The following is a 15107-nucleotide window of genomic DNA, read 5'->3' as shown; positions in this document are numbered from 1 at the left end:
CTAACTTCAACAGATCCGAGATTCAGTAAATCAAAATTAAAACGACAATTTACATATTTACACATACTCAATTTATTAATGATAAAACATACGATATATCATACAATTGCAACAAATAATAAAAGAACTGCTCACAAGATACAATTAGGAAGCAATATTGGCAACGTGGTTTTTAACCATGAAAAATCTTAATCCCAAGAGAAATAATGTAAGACTTGTTATGCTCAATGTCTGGTAAATTTTTCATGACAGAAGTCCCCGATAAAACTAGTCACAGTAAATTCAAGCGATATCCTACGCGCCCTTCAGGAGCTGATTAGAGATAAATAGAGATTCGAAATGGAATATACCCCTTAAAACGAAATCAACAGTAATACGTAAGTTAGAAATAGATTCAAATACATTCTACACAATGTCTTCGATATATCACACACAGTTTTTCACGCAAAGACCTAAATTATTTCCATAACAATGAATTATCTACCCCGCTACTGTGAAAATTAATAGCTACACTGCGCATCACTGTTTCTTATTGAAAGCTAAACGTTCGGAGAATCTAGGCGACATAGGTGTAGTTAATGTCTTCTCACTACCATGAATAACGACTGGTTTATAATGTCGAATCGGTTTCGACTTATGAACAGCTTCGGCGCGAAGTCTCGCGATTTCTTCTTGTTCTTCGGTGTCCTTGCGTTTACGCACCTCGTCCAGTACGGCGTCGAGTTCCTGCTTTTTCTCTCGTTTGCGACGTTCGAAATCTCTGCGTTCTGCCGCGCGACGATCCGTGTTCAATTCAATCTCGCACACCTCTGAAATAGATTCATCCTTCCCTGAGAATGACGGAAAGTTGTTAACGTTAAATCCATAAATATAAATATGAAACACATTCACCTTAAACACTAAGTGGCAGTTAAGAATATAGTCAACCTCGGTTAATCCGTATCAGTCGGGACCAAGCTTTTTGGTACATTAAAATGGTGTAGGTGGATAATAGATAATCCGTAGTTCTATGAACTGTATTGTGAATTGAACTACGCATTACGTGCAGATCCCATATAATAGCCAGTATGATTTTAATTCTTATACTGTTCTATCTAAACAGCATTTATTTTCACTACAAATGTATGTCCCCGACAGGAGATGGGGATGATAACACATAAGGTTTTACATGGAAATTTGGACAATGGGACCATGTTTGCTCGACAGAACAATACAGTGAAAATACAAAACAGACATAGAAATTTAAAGGGGACAGATTAACTGAAGTTGAAGACCGCGTGTAACACAAACACATTATAAGACTTCAATGTTAAAATCAATTAGATCAGTTAGTGATTTTGGATTGTGCCATTAGCTTAAACGTTTATTTAGGCATCAAAAACCTACAGCCAAATGGGTTAACTAACAGGAAGAATGGTATATCGCATGACCACCAATTGATCGTCAGACCTCGAATTAACTACTCACCCAAAGCTGATCTCTCACTTTTCTTTGGTTCGAAAGGTTTCATACAAGTGACACGGTTGGGTCTAGCTTTAAAACTGGATGCTTGATGACGCTGATGTTTTATTTCATCTTCCATCTATATAAAAAATTAAGACATACCCGGTATATAGGAATGATGAATAATTTACATCATTTGAAATTTAGCTGATTCATGAATCTTTTGTATACAAACCTTTCTTGTCCACTCCCCAGTTTTATAAGCGCCGCGTACTTCGCTTTCTAGATTGAAAGGTTTCGGATTTGTGTTAGGCTTAACTTTCTTCTCAGGTAAATCATCTGGTGATGAACTAGGCAGAGGGTTTGCGTGGAATACATGCATCTTGAAATCAAATCAATAGTCAATTATCTACCGTAACTTTTGATTTCAATATGAATTCATCAAACATTTACCTTTTTCTCCTCTTCAAGAACATGCTTTATTTTCTCTTCTTTCGCGTGGATTTTATCTTTATCTCGAACTTCAAAACTAAACGGTTGCGGAACAGTTTTTCGATGATTCAATTTTGGTTGGAATGCTAAACCGTAGTGGGGAACAGGGTTAGCTTTAACTGTTATCTGGTCAGGCTCCTCCTATAGTGAAAGTAGACAAATTAATCATGTTTTGGTACAGATAAACTCATGGATTTAACAGCAATTTTGATGGACGCTATAAGCAATTTACCGACCTGAACTTTAGTTTTATCCATTATGGATCGCACCCTGTTTTTCAGAGCGAATGCTGGCGATTCAGGAACTGTACATTGGATTTCTTTAGCCGGTTTGACACCCTAAAAACATATTCAAACAGAGCCTATACCAGTAAATCCATTACATTTTGATTGAAGGAATTAGCAGAACTAAATCCATTACTTACTACGACTCCTCCTAGGATATTTTTTGGAACGGGCTGAGCATGAAATTCGTATTTTTCCTCATCAACAGACTTTTGTTCATGACTACGTTCGGCGTGAAGATTAAAAGGTTGTGGTACAGTCGGCTCTTTCACCGTCACTTCCGGCAATGTTTCTGGTTGATCTAATACCTTCTTATTGACAGGTTTCGCACGGAATTTAAACCTAATTCATTCGAAGCAAATCAAGTAATTCAAAATTTTATCACAAATGGAATAACGTACTATCATATCACTATAGCGAGCGGTATTTACCGTTTAATATCATCGACTTCCTTTTCTTCCATTTCGGCTTGACTAACAATGTGAATATTTCTTTTTCGACATCTTGTCTCTAAATTCGGTGTTCGTGCTACGGTGAGTTTATTCAAACGAGGACTGTGTCTACGAGGTGTCGCCGCTGTTAACACAGGAGAGAAAATGCATCTCAAGGAATATAAGAAAATGGCTCGACGCATATATTAGAAAGTGAAATAATAATTACCTTTATTTCTAGCTCGCGTATGGAATCTATCTGGAGTATTCTTTTGAAACGCTATCAATTTTTGAGCATCGGACACAAATTTGTATCCCTGTTCTGCAGGTCTGTTGTCATGCAGAGAGAATGGCTTAGGCACCGTAGGACCCTTCGTTTGATATGTCTAAAAATGGAGATTGTTTTGAAGTTCAAATAATGCAATATAAATCTTTTATACAGTGGAACCATAATTTAACAGATTTTGTATTATCCGTAAGTGGTTTAACAGAGATATCTCAGTCGTGGAGAGATCTGGAAATCATCGTGATGCCGGTTTCGACTAACTCATCATCATCTTCAATATCAGATGGATGGAGGCCTGGCAGACGTCTATTGGTATCCAGCTCGTTTGGTGACTATCAATTTAAAGAGTTTATAAAAGTTCTCTCGCTCTGAATTATATTAATTGCATTAATAAATAATTAATGCACAAATACTTGGTACAAGTTTTTTTCTATTTCTAAAAGATTTAACTGTTTATTGTATCTATTCAATAGTTGAAATTCATAACAAAAATAAACACGTTTATAATGATAATGACATGAGACCTATAAACACAGTTCACTTTAGTTCCTGTATCAATAACATAACGATTAACAGTAGTCAAATACTTACTGTTGCTACGTCTGGTTTTCGAAGCATACTCGTGAAGTCTTGTGACTTGATGTCATTTCGTGTTTCCATCGCGTGGCTTTTTACACGCGTGTCGGTGTGAAAGTTAAACTCATCAGGTTTTGTTAACGGTTTAGCCGAATACGCAGGCATATGACCTTTAGCCGAGTTCAATTGTTCGTATGATTTTTTCGCAAGAATTCTTTGTTGTTCAGCCTGACGACGACTTTCTTCGATCTTCTCCATTTCAATCTGTTCCGTAGTTTTTGCAGTTGTCGTCTTCATTTGTTTCCGCCTGTTGAAAACATATCAAACGGGACACATAATTGTAAGACTCAATTCATCAAAATCAATAATTTGCTTCATCAATTTGTCTAAACGAAGAGTATCAAATTAGTCAATGTTTATATGAACTCATCTACTCAGAGGATAACCACAGACTCTTATGAGCCTCTCACAGATCCTTTAGAACAATAACAATAATATTAGACCCTACCTCATAAACGCTGGTGTAACCGGAATGGTTGGAACTTTAACGCGAGAAGCAGCTGATTTATTAATTGTCATCGGTGGTTTACCAGTCGGCAGATTGTTCGGTCGCAGAGGTCTTCGTACCACTGGAGTAGCACGTTTTCCTGTCGATGGAACCGCCCGCCTGACGGCCTTCTTCACAGAGGTGCTGCGTGTATGCGGAGTGCCTCGCCTCCGTTTAGCACTGGGGCTTTAATGACAAAAGGCATGGGATATAAATGACAAATATGTTTAAACAATAACTCTTTGGCCTAGGTCTTATTTCTATCTTATTTCTACGTCCCATCCTTGCTTGCCAGGGGTCCGGTATCGCTCCCGAACTCGCTTCCACCAGCCCCCTGGCCTCACGACGCGCGATTTCATTACTGGCGCTTTTGCGCATGACGTCATATATCAACACACGACAATACTTCCGCATTCGCTACGTGTTCGCTGATTGGTCTATTTACCAGGAAATTCCATAGATGCCTAATGTCGTTTGTAACAAGCGCTGTGATTGGCCTGACCTGATTCTGGTCGTATAGTAACGACTCGTGAGGTCAAGGGGTTCGTGGAACGGCTTTAGCAGAGTGGGTTCGAATCCCTTGACGGGTGAAGATGTTTATGTCCGTGCATCACATTTAATGTCATTAATGTTGCTTGTAGCAAATTATCTTGGTGTGCAACAAAAAAAATATGTAAGTCAAATGGTTAATTGTCAAAAACTGTGAAATACCTCTCTTCAGGAATAGACGACACTGATTCAGTTGTTCTTTGACGTTTTTCTCCCCTCTTCGATTGATTTTCTAGAAATAAAATAGGCCCTAGATAATTGGTCTTGCGCCCCGTAAATCATAGTCCACTTCCCTCTGCATAGGTTCAGTTTTTATCAGTTTACCTTGTCCTTCTCGATGACTTTCATCGCAAAAGCCAGACTCATCATCAATGTTACCAGTAGTTTCTTGTACATCTGAAAGAAGAAACACAGAACATTATTTTGAAAAAAATGCAGGATGAAATCGTATAATGCAGACCCCCTACCCGTCGTATTAATGCCGATATCTGATACTGCGACGTATTATTATTACTATAGATTACAGATAATTCAGACCTATATATTTCTTAACGTAATGAATGAAGAAATATGCTTGGTTGAACTGCGCAGTGTATAAAAAGTGTGCAGAATGTAGGGCCTAATAATGATTTTTTACAGCAGAAATGGGTAACAATTATTAAACAACTGGCAAAGGTAACTTAAAAACTAGAAATACCAAACCAAGGTTAGTACCACCAGTGTGTCTTCCATGGAAGAGTAAGGACCTATGATTGAAAATGTATATCAACGTACCAAACCAAGCATCGGCCTCGTCATTTTCGTATTCTTCCGGGTTGGCAAAATCGAAAAATTGCGGAGCGTGGAATTCCCAATCTGTGTTGACGGTAGCTGCAGTCATCTTGAATTAATAACTATGCCTACTCTACTCTCCTTCAGTTCAATAAAATACAGATATTCGTCTTATTTTCGGGCTGAATACCCACAATTTAGATGAAGACTTCCTCCGTTTCAAGTTTATCAGATTTCTTCATTCGAGTTAGACCGCCTAGAGTTTAACCAATCAAATCATTCCTTTCAGGTTTTGATTGTATCGTCACCTCTGATTGGTCTAAAACCCGGAAGTAAAATAAGCACCGCCAGGTGGCACTAGCTGAAAACGAATATATGGGAAAAGGAATTAAAAACATTTGATATCATCGATAATTCTCATTTCTAGGTATTTAAGCTTTATCGAAATGACTTTTATATGAAAGAAAATAATGATAAACTCAACTTTGATGAAATTTTTGAACGATTCAGTGAATTATACTAATTTAAACAGCCTACTAACGTCGGCCCAAAATTGTCGTAACAAATTCAAATTTGAGTATATTGAACAGACTTAGTCAACGATACATTGAAAACTGTATTTTTTTCTTTTAGGTTTCATTGACATTGCAGAAAATCCAAACTGAGGAGGAGATGCTATTGCGTGGGTTTATTCAGCTTGCTCAGAGAAATGTCAGTGGTACATGGACCACAAATATTCGAAGACTTTTTACTCCATCGTGTTCCAGCTTTCTTCGCCAGGTTGCTGTGGCTCCACGAAACACAGAAACTCCACAACCAGCACGTTTCTTACAGCCATTGAACTCAAACTTATCCCAAGTGGCGTCGTATAAAGTAAAAACAATTCTACGAAAAAGATGCGACTCGTGTTACTTTGTGCGAAGGAAAGGTCGATTGTACGTGGAATGCAGAGATAAACGAAGGCACAAACAAATGGAAAAAATCGATAAGAGTAAACTTTATCGTGAAGATTGATTGTCTTAGTCATCAATTTTTGCACGGATTTAGTTAGTCTTTCGAAAAATAGAAATATCAGTTGTTTTTATGTAATTCTTCCTCTCAAATTGTTGATTTTCATTCTGATGAAGCCTGAAATTCAAAGGAACTAGGTTCTGCGGTGATTGAGAACTTCAGGAGGAAGAAAAGGATGCTGATGAGGAATGAAGTACCTTTGATCCTTTATGTATAGTAATGAGGAAAAACAATCTAATATTTGATGGTCAACAACTTTATTGCAAACGATGAAAAAATTGGAACAAGCTTTTAATTCAATCAATGCATTTATTTTTTCACAAACAACTGTGATCCTATACAATAATTTCAGGAATGAATGATGGATGACTAGGCAGATGACCCTTCTTGTAATTCAATCATATGAAACTGCTGCCGATTATTTCCCGTCCCTTCTACCTTTATTAGAACAGTTCCATTTTTACCACTTTCCGCTATCACTTCAGATAACGATTCAACATTTTGCACATAAATATTTTCAGATTGTTGAAGTGCTGTGGCACTCGAATCGTTATTCTTGTTTGAAGCCGTTTCTACAGCATTGTTCTCATTTATTATCCGAGTATTATTGTCCTCAGTCGCTATATCTGTCCCATCTGTAGGATGTACAGCAAAATAAACAGTTTGTTCCTGACTGTTGCCGCCTCCAGAACAGGGAATTTGTAACGTAAAACTTTGCGCAGTGTCATCACCTTGAGCTGCCTTTTCCTGTATGACATTTAAAGCAGAATAAATCAATTGAGCTGCATCTGCATCTGATAATCCCGGGATCGAAGGTGGGTTCTGACCCTGGAAATAGAAACAATCAGTTTTACAATATAAGACACGTGAATCTTGAGAACATTTCGCTCGACAGATGAAAACTAACCTGCTGAAAATGTATTATAGATTGCTGTTTCTCTTCTTGTCGTTTCTGAGTTGTCTTCCGAGAAACTTGTTTAACGATTCCGTTGCTGTGATCGTTCAAATGATTATCGAGAGATTCTTTCTTCACGGACTGAAAACTGCACAGGTGACAAGCGTACAAACCCTCGCGCCCGGGATGTTTGCTTAACATGTGACCTTTGAACGATACGCTCTGTATGCAGCTATACGGACAGTGCGGACAAACATAAGGACGCTTTCCCGAGTGACGCATTTTATGTCGACGTAATGAGTTATGATCGGCCGATGCGAATGTACACTGATCACACCTATAAGACAAAACAATACAATTCATTACTACCTTCAATAAAGAAAGAAGATTACATTCTTAAATTTTAGATACTAACTTGTGTGGTTTTTCACCGGTATGTGTACGCATGTGGAGTCTAAGCATCGGTTTGCGGCTACACGTGTAATCACATAATTCACACGAAAACAGTTTGTTCGTTTTATGCACCTCTTGCATGTGTTTACTCAAACATTGACGGTTGACGAAAGTTCGTTGACAAATAGAGCACTGTTTCGCCGCGGGTGATTTTGCATCGGTGGAGACTACCGGAATGTCAGCGACATCGACATCATTCAGCGAATGCTCTTTGGAATGATGCACTCGTAATCCGGCTAATTGTTTAAACTGATAACCGCAAACGTGGCACTGATAATTTCGAGCCTCTCCATGTATTTCTATATGCGTTAGTAGTTTCGACAATGTATTACACTTATATTCGCACTCGGTACACGTAAACAGATCGGTGTCGATGTTGTGTTTTCGATACAGATGAATTTGACAGGTTTTCCACGTTTTAAACGTCTCGTCATCGCAAACATGGCACCGAAAATCATTGGACGCCTCGATGTGACAAGCTCTGTGCGTTTTCAGGCTTTCGTCGAGGAAAAATTTAGCGCTGCATTTGCCGATGTTACACGCAATTGTATATTTTGATAAAACTTCGCGATTTTTTCGAAATCGTTCGGTATTCGTTCGTCTCGCGATTCGTAACATGCTTCGACTGAATTGATAATCTGCTTTCAGCGCGTGCGGAGTTTTGATTTTACGTTTCTTACGAGCGACGCTGCCCTCCGGTGGCTCGTCGTTGGCCATCTTGTCGTCATTAAACTCGTTATCGCTATCGAGGAACTGAGTCTCTTCCGTTTCAGCACATTCGACCACCGCCGTTTTGCGTTTACGCCCCGCTTTTTTCGTTTGCGTCTGAATGGAAGCGTCAACCATCATTTTACCAGTGGCGTTTACTTTCGGAGTTAGACAAACATCATCGCTTAATACGAGCTCATGATCGTCAATCATGTGCTGTTTACATTCGTCTATAGACGAGAATACATCATTACACTGACCACACAAATAAAGTTCTTTCGTAGCAGCAGCACTACCGTCTAAACTACTATCAGTATTCGTAACCTGATTATTCGTCGGATCGGCGAGACTATCACTTATTACGATATGTTGAGGATGACTTACTTCTAAATTCTGAAAAGTCAGTTCTTCGGTAACGACTGCATGCTCTGAAGAAATTGATTCACTCGTATTTTGAATTCGCCGTCGCTCGAGATCGCTAACATTCGAGTTGACGCTCGAGCCTTTATCATCGGGAGAGATCAGACCATTATCTGTAGTGTTTGAATGAGTAGCATTCAGATATCCTTCTAAAGCCGCTACTGCTGCCTGTTCGACTGTATCCCATGAAGTATTAACCGCACTGGTGGAATTATTCAACTCAATAAGATCGGGATCACTATTTACAACACAAACAGCACTGGCAGGATCATTATTCACATCTGGCTGTACATCTTGAGCGGCGGTTTGAATTACGAGGTCAGAAGAAACCTTTTCACCATTGATACTAGATGAATGTTCCCTACTATTTTCAGTTGACTGGTCGACATCTACCTGTATACCGGTAACAGCCACCTCTGATTTTCCGGTTTGAACCGCAGTTCTATCAGCTAGATGAGTGCTCTTTATATGCGTTGCTATACCTCTCTTCGAGCTATCGGTATATTGACAGAATTTGCACTTGAATAACGTGACGACATCTGTGAAATCATCCAAGTTGAGATCTTCATCAACATTCATTTTGTTGTCATTAACGCCGATAGAACTCTGTAAAAAAAACTCAATTATCACAATCTTTCTGAATAAATATAATATAATAGTCGGAATATCTTTGAATTGAAATTGATCTTTGTTAAAAATCATTACTGGTTTAAATATGTCTTAAACAACTACGTTAAAGAACTACAGGTCATTCGGTTCACTTACGACAAAAATGAAATAATGATTCACATATTAGAGCAACATAACTGCCGAAATTCATAAAGTAGTCACTTATTATTTACAAAATCTATTTGAAACATAATTTACTTTATTGAATATTTAAATGGTTCCACAGATTACGATCTAGTCACTACTACCCTGAACTTGAACTGCCATACAAAGGATGGCTCCGTGAATATCACCAGGTCTGAAGTTCGAACACCAAGGGTGCATCGTTTCCATGGATATCCTAAACAATGTTACTAAACCCGGAAGTGTTTGTTTGACACAACAACACTTCAATCTCGGAGGGATTTGATTGTCATCATTTTCGTTCGAAACAATTCAGAAACATGGACGTGTCGACGAGAGATCCATATCCTTTTCCTCAGCTTCAAAATGATAGTGACTTTACAGGAATGATATCTCAGAAGGTCAGTCTCGAACATTCGATTGAACATTTGCCTTGGCAATTGGAAATTTTCAACACTACATTTAACCTTATAGAAACAATTGAAAAGGCCTACTACATGAAAGAAACTTGACGTGAATGTTATTGGGGTTATTGTATTTATCTACTGATTGTCATTTGAAAATGTTCTTTCAGCATGAGGCTTATTCAACGCCGGTGCATATAGCTCAGAAGCAGGATCCATGGTATAGACTGAATAGTCGCTGTACTCTTTCCAGCGCGAGAAGAGAAGTCTGTTATTACGACCCTCAGGCTCCAAATGACAGTCTAGACTTTGTATTGAAAGCTCAGTATGATCATCATCGTGAATTTCTAAAAGCATCAAATGAAACGCTACTTCAACCGGAGACGCTAGGATTACAACACGGGTAAGCGAGAAACATTATCACACTGTTCATTTATGTGGCAAGTATTTACTCAAATCTATGCCGTATTTCTTTTCAAGACGAATTCTCAAGAACAGAATAGGCGTACAAGTAGAAGCTCCTTCACAGGCCGAGAGTCCTGAAAGAGTTTATATATCACCGAAGAAAGAGAGCATCGATAACATTCACAATGCTATTCGTAAGTTCACTTTTTTCACCCATCGTTAGAGTTTTAGTAATTCAATCATCTTCATCTTACATATTTCATTAAGAAGTGTTGGCATTCTTTTCTAGAGGGCCACCATTCACAAATTACGAACAAAGGATACTCGCGAAAGCCAGATGGTGGTTTATTCACTGCTTAGCATGGCAGCATTTTCACTTGTAATTATACTGATATTCCCTTGCTATCCCCCTCTATGCCCTATACCTTCTACTGCCTTTTTAAATTGATTTTCCTATCATGCTTTCAACGATCTTCTACTTCTAGTGTACATAACCAGAAGAAATCTTTGATTCTAGATTAATTTCGAACATTTGACCATACTAAATTCCTTAATAATACTCGAACAGGACAGAAGTTCGAACATAGCCTAGAAACATAATAGTCTCCATGCATGGGGCCATAAAAAATCACTGAGTTTAATACGAAGATGAGGGGATGCATGTACAGTAAATAATTCTTTATAATGCCACTGTTGGGACTAATATGAAACCTGGAGTTTTGTCAGTCATGAAGAATGGTATTTCCGTTGAATTAGTTACCGTAGATTTGGCAAATTTCTCTGAAAAACGTTTTAGCAGTGGCATTTTAAAGGATGGCATTATAACATTGGCATTGACTGTCGTTTTTTTACCCACACCTACAATAGCTCATCTTTCTATGCTTATATATTTATTTATGCTAACTTTTCACAGCGAGCCACCACAGTGCTGCAACAAATGGTGGATATTCGCGCAAACTAGACGGAGGATTCTTCAGCCCATAAAAGAATGTGAATGAGCAATATTTCCGCAGAATGTAACGATAAAGTGAACTGATAAATATAACTCGATTTTATGAAAATATATACGTTATATATTATACTTTTAAAATTACTTAATTTATACATTTCATGTACACTGAATCAGTACGCTTGCCCTACTTAATTGTGATGAAATATATCTTCCAATACGTTACTGCTGTCCACCAAAGATGTATTGAAAATATAAACATAAATATGACAGTATATGATTTTGTATGTTTTAAACTACTGTAAATGTTGTTAATAAATAATGATACACATCAGGGGTAAATTGAATGTTATATACAGTATATTTAATGTATCGGCATGTATTGTTTTATCTTAATTTATGTCAATAAATGAATGTAAAATTCATTAATGTGTACACTTTACATCGATCGTCTTGTCATCATTTTCTCATATTCCAATACTTAGAGAACCTCTATTGCAAGTCACTTCCATGAAGCAATTTACTCAACAGTTCAAAGATTACGAATAAATCATCATTCTATTTACTACAATTTTCACAGAAAATAAACAACGGTTTTTTAGAAGACAATCTATATTAGCACACAATTTTTGTAGTAAGTAATCTACTACTGGTAGACAAGTTTGATTGTATAATATGACTTATTTTCAGACAGTTATTTCAGCCCAGCGGTGTAAAAATACCTCATCATTGTTTAAAACGCAGTAGCACCATATATAAAACATTTCCTCCTCAATTAGAATACTGAACCTAGAGCATCAAACCATACAACCAGAGAGTTATCAATTGTAGTCACTTCAACGAATTTCTCATAAGACATTCTGAAATATATAAAACCCGACAATCAGTTATTGTTTTTAAGTCTACAGCCATTGAGACAATGTTTATATATGGTACCTATCATGGTCTTTCAACTGAGCAATACTGAATGTATGGTCCACCATTTCTTTGATAGCATCTTGTGACATGGCTTCCAAAACAGGCAAAGTGTTCTCCCTTCAACATAATACGTAACAACTTTAGTTTTGGAAAACCCTAATTCAAAATTCAGTCCGTGGCTGAACGCAGATAGGATTTTGATATTTTCTTACCTCCCTCCGGGATTATCTGGAACAGTCACTTTTATGGCAGGGTTGAAATTATCTTGAGGTATAGGAGCGCTAAATATGGAAGAGACTGGTCGACCAGAACTGTCATCGAAGTTTGCCATCTTAAAAAATACATGTCAAACATAAGCTGATATTATGCAAGTTAAATTGATATTTGGTTGATATGATTTTCTTAGTAAATCATGTACCATTTCTTCCTCACAGGCTGTCACTACATCACGTACTAATTCAATAGTGATATCATAGTAAGCCCTAAACATACGTTGCATGTTGTCACGACTTATGGACTTTTTGTTTTCAATATCATAGGCTGCAAATGCATCTAAAAATAGAAAAAGTTTTATGTAAGAATAGGCCACAGGTTTAAGATTACTAGGCTCACTCCTAAACTTACAAGATAGTTTGTCTTGTATCGTTCCTTTACATAAGATTGACAGTCCTTTTACCATTTCCTCAAAATCGATAAATCTGTCATTGTTTCTGTCATAAAACTGAAACGATACATGAAATAAAACATTATTTCTCCCACCCTATTAAAGAAATGTTTAAATTAATCCGAGAAATTATTATCACTATACCTTAAATAACTGTTCTAACAGAAGATTACTTTCTAATGCAAGAGGTCCTAAACAGTAATTGAATACTTCGCGAGAAATACCGCGGGAATTTTGTGTTAAGGACCGATATTCCTGATGTAAAGCCTCTAATTCAAACTGATCATCTGTAAAAGATCAGAGACATGCGTTAATATTTGCAGAAATGACTTATCTACAAATTCCTTTTAAAGGTTAAAACTGAAACTTACAATTAGTTTCCTTTATCAATCGAAGCGTATCATCAATAGATAAGGAAATATGGTTGTCTATTTTACCTATAAACGAATCAAATAGACATCTAATTAAACATGGCACATATACAGCTTAAGAATTTGTTACTCGAGAGGCCTATTACCGTACCTGGATATAAAGTTTTAGACAAACCAATACGTGGACTAGCGAGTGGTGGAAGAGGAGTATTAATCTTTAAGAATACATGTGTACTGTTGTGCTCATCTTTAGGTTCACATTTATCGCATACGTCATAATCTGAGCAGTTAGCACACTGAAAACAAACATCCGACAGAAATATTCAAACATTCTTCAGGTGTAACATGGATATTCATTATCCATACATTTACCTTGTATCTGATTCCACAGAGAGGTGTTTGATGGCAAATATTGCAAGTAATTCCACGATGCATTAGTCCCACTGAAAAATTTATCAATTAGCAAATTACTACACAGATACTAATGAGGCAATCTTGAGGAAGACTTTAGTCTGAATATCAGATGATCTTGCGCATCACCCCACTCAGGAGTATGGCTTTAGTCTGAATACCAGACGTTATTACGGTCCCCTACACCGTGGTTAGATTTAGTGGAGGACTCATTCACTGATGCTTACTTCTCTTAGCTTGATTTTCTGCGATACAAAACAACAAATTCATCATACTCTGAGTGTCGATATTCTTGCCATCGTCGACTATAATACTGGAGGTATCAATATATCCACTGTTACCGGATGACACTAATCTATGGAAACGTCGTGGAGGATCTTCACGAGATTGCGAGCGACGCAATGCTAAATCAGGTATTGCTACTTGAATTCGAGGTGATGCTGTGTTTTCTGAAATGAATTTTTGTTAAATCTATTACATTACATATAACTGAGCAATCACTGCTGGCTTGACTACACTGCAGCCACATCATCCACTAAATGATGTCTAATTTACCTGGTGAATTATGCTGCTTATGATCAGTTTTATTTTGTTTGCTCCTGATCTTTAAAGCTTTGTAAACAAGGAATGTAGTAGCAGCCCCAATTGACGCTCCGAGCACAAAACTCAGTATTTCTTTGCGATTCGGCATCTGAAACGAAGTCAAGTGGGTTACAGGTTAAATGGGATTTGGTTTGATTGAATTGATAACAAATTTTCATCATCAGTCTTTCTTCCTTTCCCTTTTTAAATCAATTCATATATAAATAACTGTCTGCATTCATTCGGAAATTGTAATTTAGTAAGAGGAGAGACGACTACATATATACATACTATAAATGATCCATGAATATGGAATTAAGACACTTTTTATATATTTTTTGCCGAGATACTCATTCAATTCAATACATAATGCGTCTGGTGGCGCCATCTATGTTTAATAAGGTTCTATCTTGTCATTTCTATTCTATCTTTTTTGCTGTACATTAACTATACACTTTATTTCCTATCTTTAAAGTTATCTGTTGTAGGCCCTAACTGAATATTGTTAATTTTATGACGATGATGGTGAATGAAGTTAAAATGCATTGAATTTAATATGGTTCATCATGAATCAATTGACGCTCCGAGCACAAAACTCAGTATTTCTTTGCGATTCGGCATCTGAAACGAAGTCAAGTGGGTTACAGGTTAAATGGGATTTGGTTTGATTGAATTGATAACAAATTTTCATCATCAGTCTTTCTTCCTTTCCCTTTTTAAATCAATTCATATATAAATAACTGTC

The 15107-nt window shown here is 37.2% G+C and overlaps 4 protein-coding genes and 1 long non-coding RNA gene across 8 annotated transcripts; 2 read left to right on the top strand and 3 right to left on the bottom strand.

Moving 5' to 3' along the window:
* Window positions 1-115: 115 nt before the first annotated feature.
* Window positions 116-5603, bottom strand: LOC141901629 (targeting protein for Xklp2 homolog). 2 transcript variants are annotated; one of them, XM_074788988.1, is made up of 13 exons: window positions 5383-5603; window positions 4933-5004; window positions 4771-4840; window positions 4021-4245; window positions 3528-3819; window positions 2880-3036; window positions 2651-2795; window positions 2360-2561; window positions 2172-2273; window positions 1897-2076; window positions 1679-1825; window positions 1468-1582; window positions 116-830 (listed from the first exon to the last, which is right to left on the bottom strand). In XM_074788988.1, the coding sequence occupies exons 1-13, from the start codon at window positions 5486-5488 to the stop codon at window positions 520-522; spliced, it is 2124 nt and encodes a 707-aa protein (XP_074645089.1). In that variant the 5' UTR covers window positions 5489-5603; the 3' UTR covers window positions 116-519. The 2 variants fall into 2 exon arrangements, with proteins under 2 accessions (XP_074645089.1, XP_074645090.1); XM_074788989.1 differs by having other exon boundaries at window positions 116-809.
* Window positions 5604-5723: 120 nt separating this feature from the next.
* Window positions 5724-6463, top strand: LOC141901689 (uncharacterized). The gene is made up of 2 exons (XR_012618851.1): window positions 5724-5806; window positions 6013-6463. It is a non-coding gene; the product is annotated as an uncharacterized LOC141901689 (long non-coding RNA).
* Window positions 6464-6698: 235 nt separating this feature from the next.
* On the bottom strand, window positions 6699-9744 carry LOC141901622 (uncharacterized). The gene is made up of 4 exons (XM_074788978.1): window positions 9734-9744; window positions 7701-9472; window positions 7298-7622; window positions 6699-7218 (listed from the first exon to the last, which is right to left on the bottom strand). Exons 2-4 carry the CDS (start codon window positions 9443-9445, stop codon window positions 6760-6762), a joined length of 2529 nt encoding a protein of 842 aa, XP_074645079.1. The 5' UTR covers window positions 9446-9472; window positions 9734-9744; the 3' UTR covers window positions 6699-6759.
* Window positions 9745-9907: 163 nt separating this feature from the next.
* Window positions 9908-11618, top strand: LOC141901677 (cilia- and flagella-associated protein 276-like). Of its 3 annotated transcripts, XM_074789092.1 has the most exons (5): window positions 9908-10059; window positions 10233-10465; window positions 10543-10661; window positions 10757-10846; window positions 11381-11618. In XM_074789092.1, the coding sequence occupies exons 1-4, from the start codon at window positions 9979-9981 to the stop codon at window positions 10825-10827; spliced, it is 504 nt and encodes a 167-aa protein (XP_074645193.1). In that variant the 5' UTR covers window positions 9908-9978; the 3' UTR covers window positions 10828-10846; window positions 11381-11618. The 3 variants fall into 3 exon arrangements, with proteins under 3 accessions (XP_074645193.1, XP_074645194.1, XP_074645192.1); XM_074789093.1 differs by lacking the exon at window positions 10757-10846; XM_074789091.1 differs by having other exon boundaries at window positions 10757-11618.
* A 167-nt stretch (window positions 11619-11785) lies between these two features.
* On the bottom strand, window positions 11786-14739 carry LOC141901646 (uncharacterized). The gene is made up of 12 exons (XM_074789025.1): window positions 14654-14739; window positions 14336-14471; window positions 14008-14229; window positions 13742-13812; window positions 13521-13665; window positions 13370-13435; window positions 13143-13285; window positions 12959-13055; window positions 12753-12886; window positions 12547-12665; window positions 12353-12451; window positions 11786-12276 (listed from the first exon to the last, which is right to left on the bottom strand). The coding sequence occupies exons 2-12, from the start codon at window positions 14469-14471 to the stop codon at window positions 12192-12194; spliced, it is 1317 nt and encodes a 438-aa protein (XP_074645126.1). The 5' UTR covers window positions 14654-14739; the 3' UTR covers window positions 11786-12191.
* Window positions 14740-15107: the final 368 nt, after the last annotated feature.

This window comes from Tubulanus polymorphus, chromosome 3 (assembly GCF_964204645.1).
Source record: "Tubulanus polymorphus chromosome 3, tnTubPoly1.2, whole genome shotgun sequence".
Lineage (NCBI taxonomy): Eukaryota > Metazoa > Nemertea > Palaeonemertea > Tubulaniformes > Tubulanidae > Tubulanus > Tubulanus polymorphus.
This window is presented reverse-complemented; position numbering and strand designations above follow the sequence as displayed.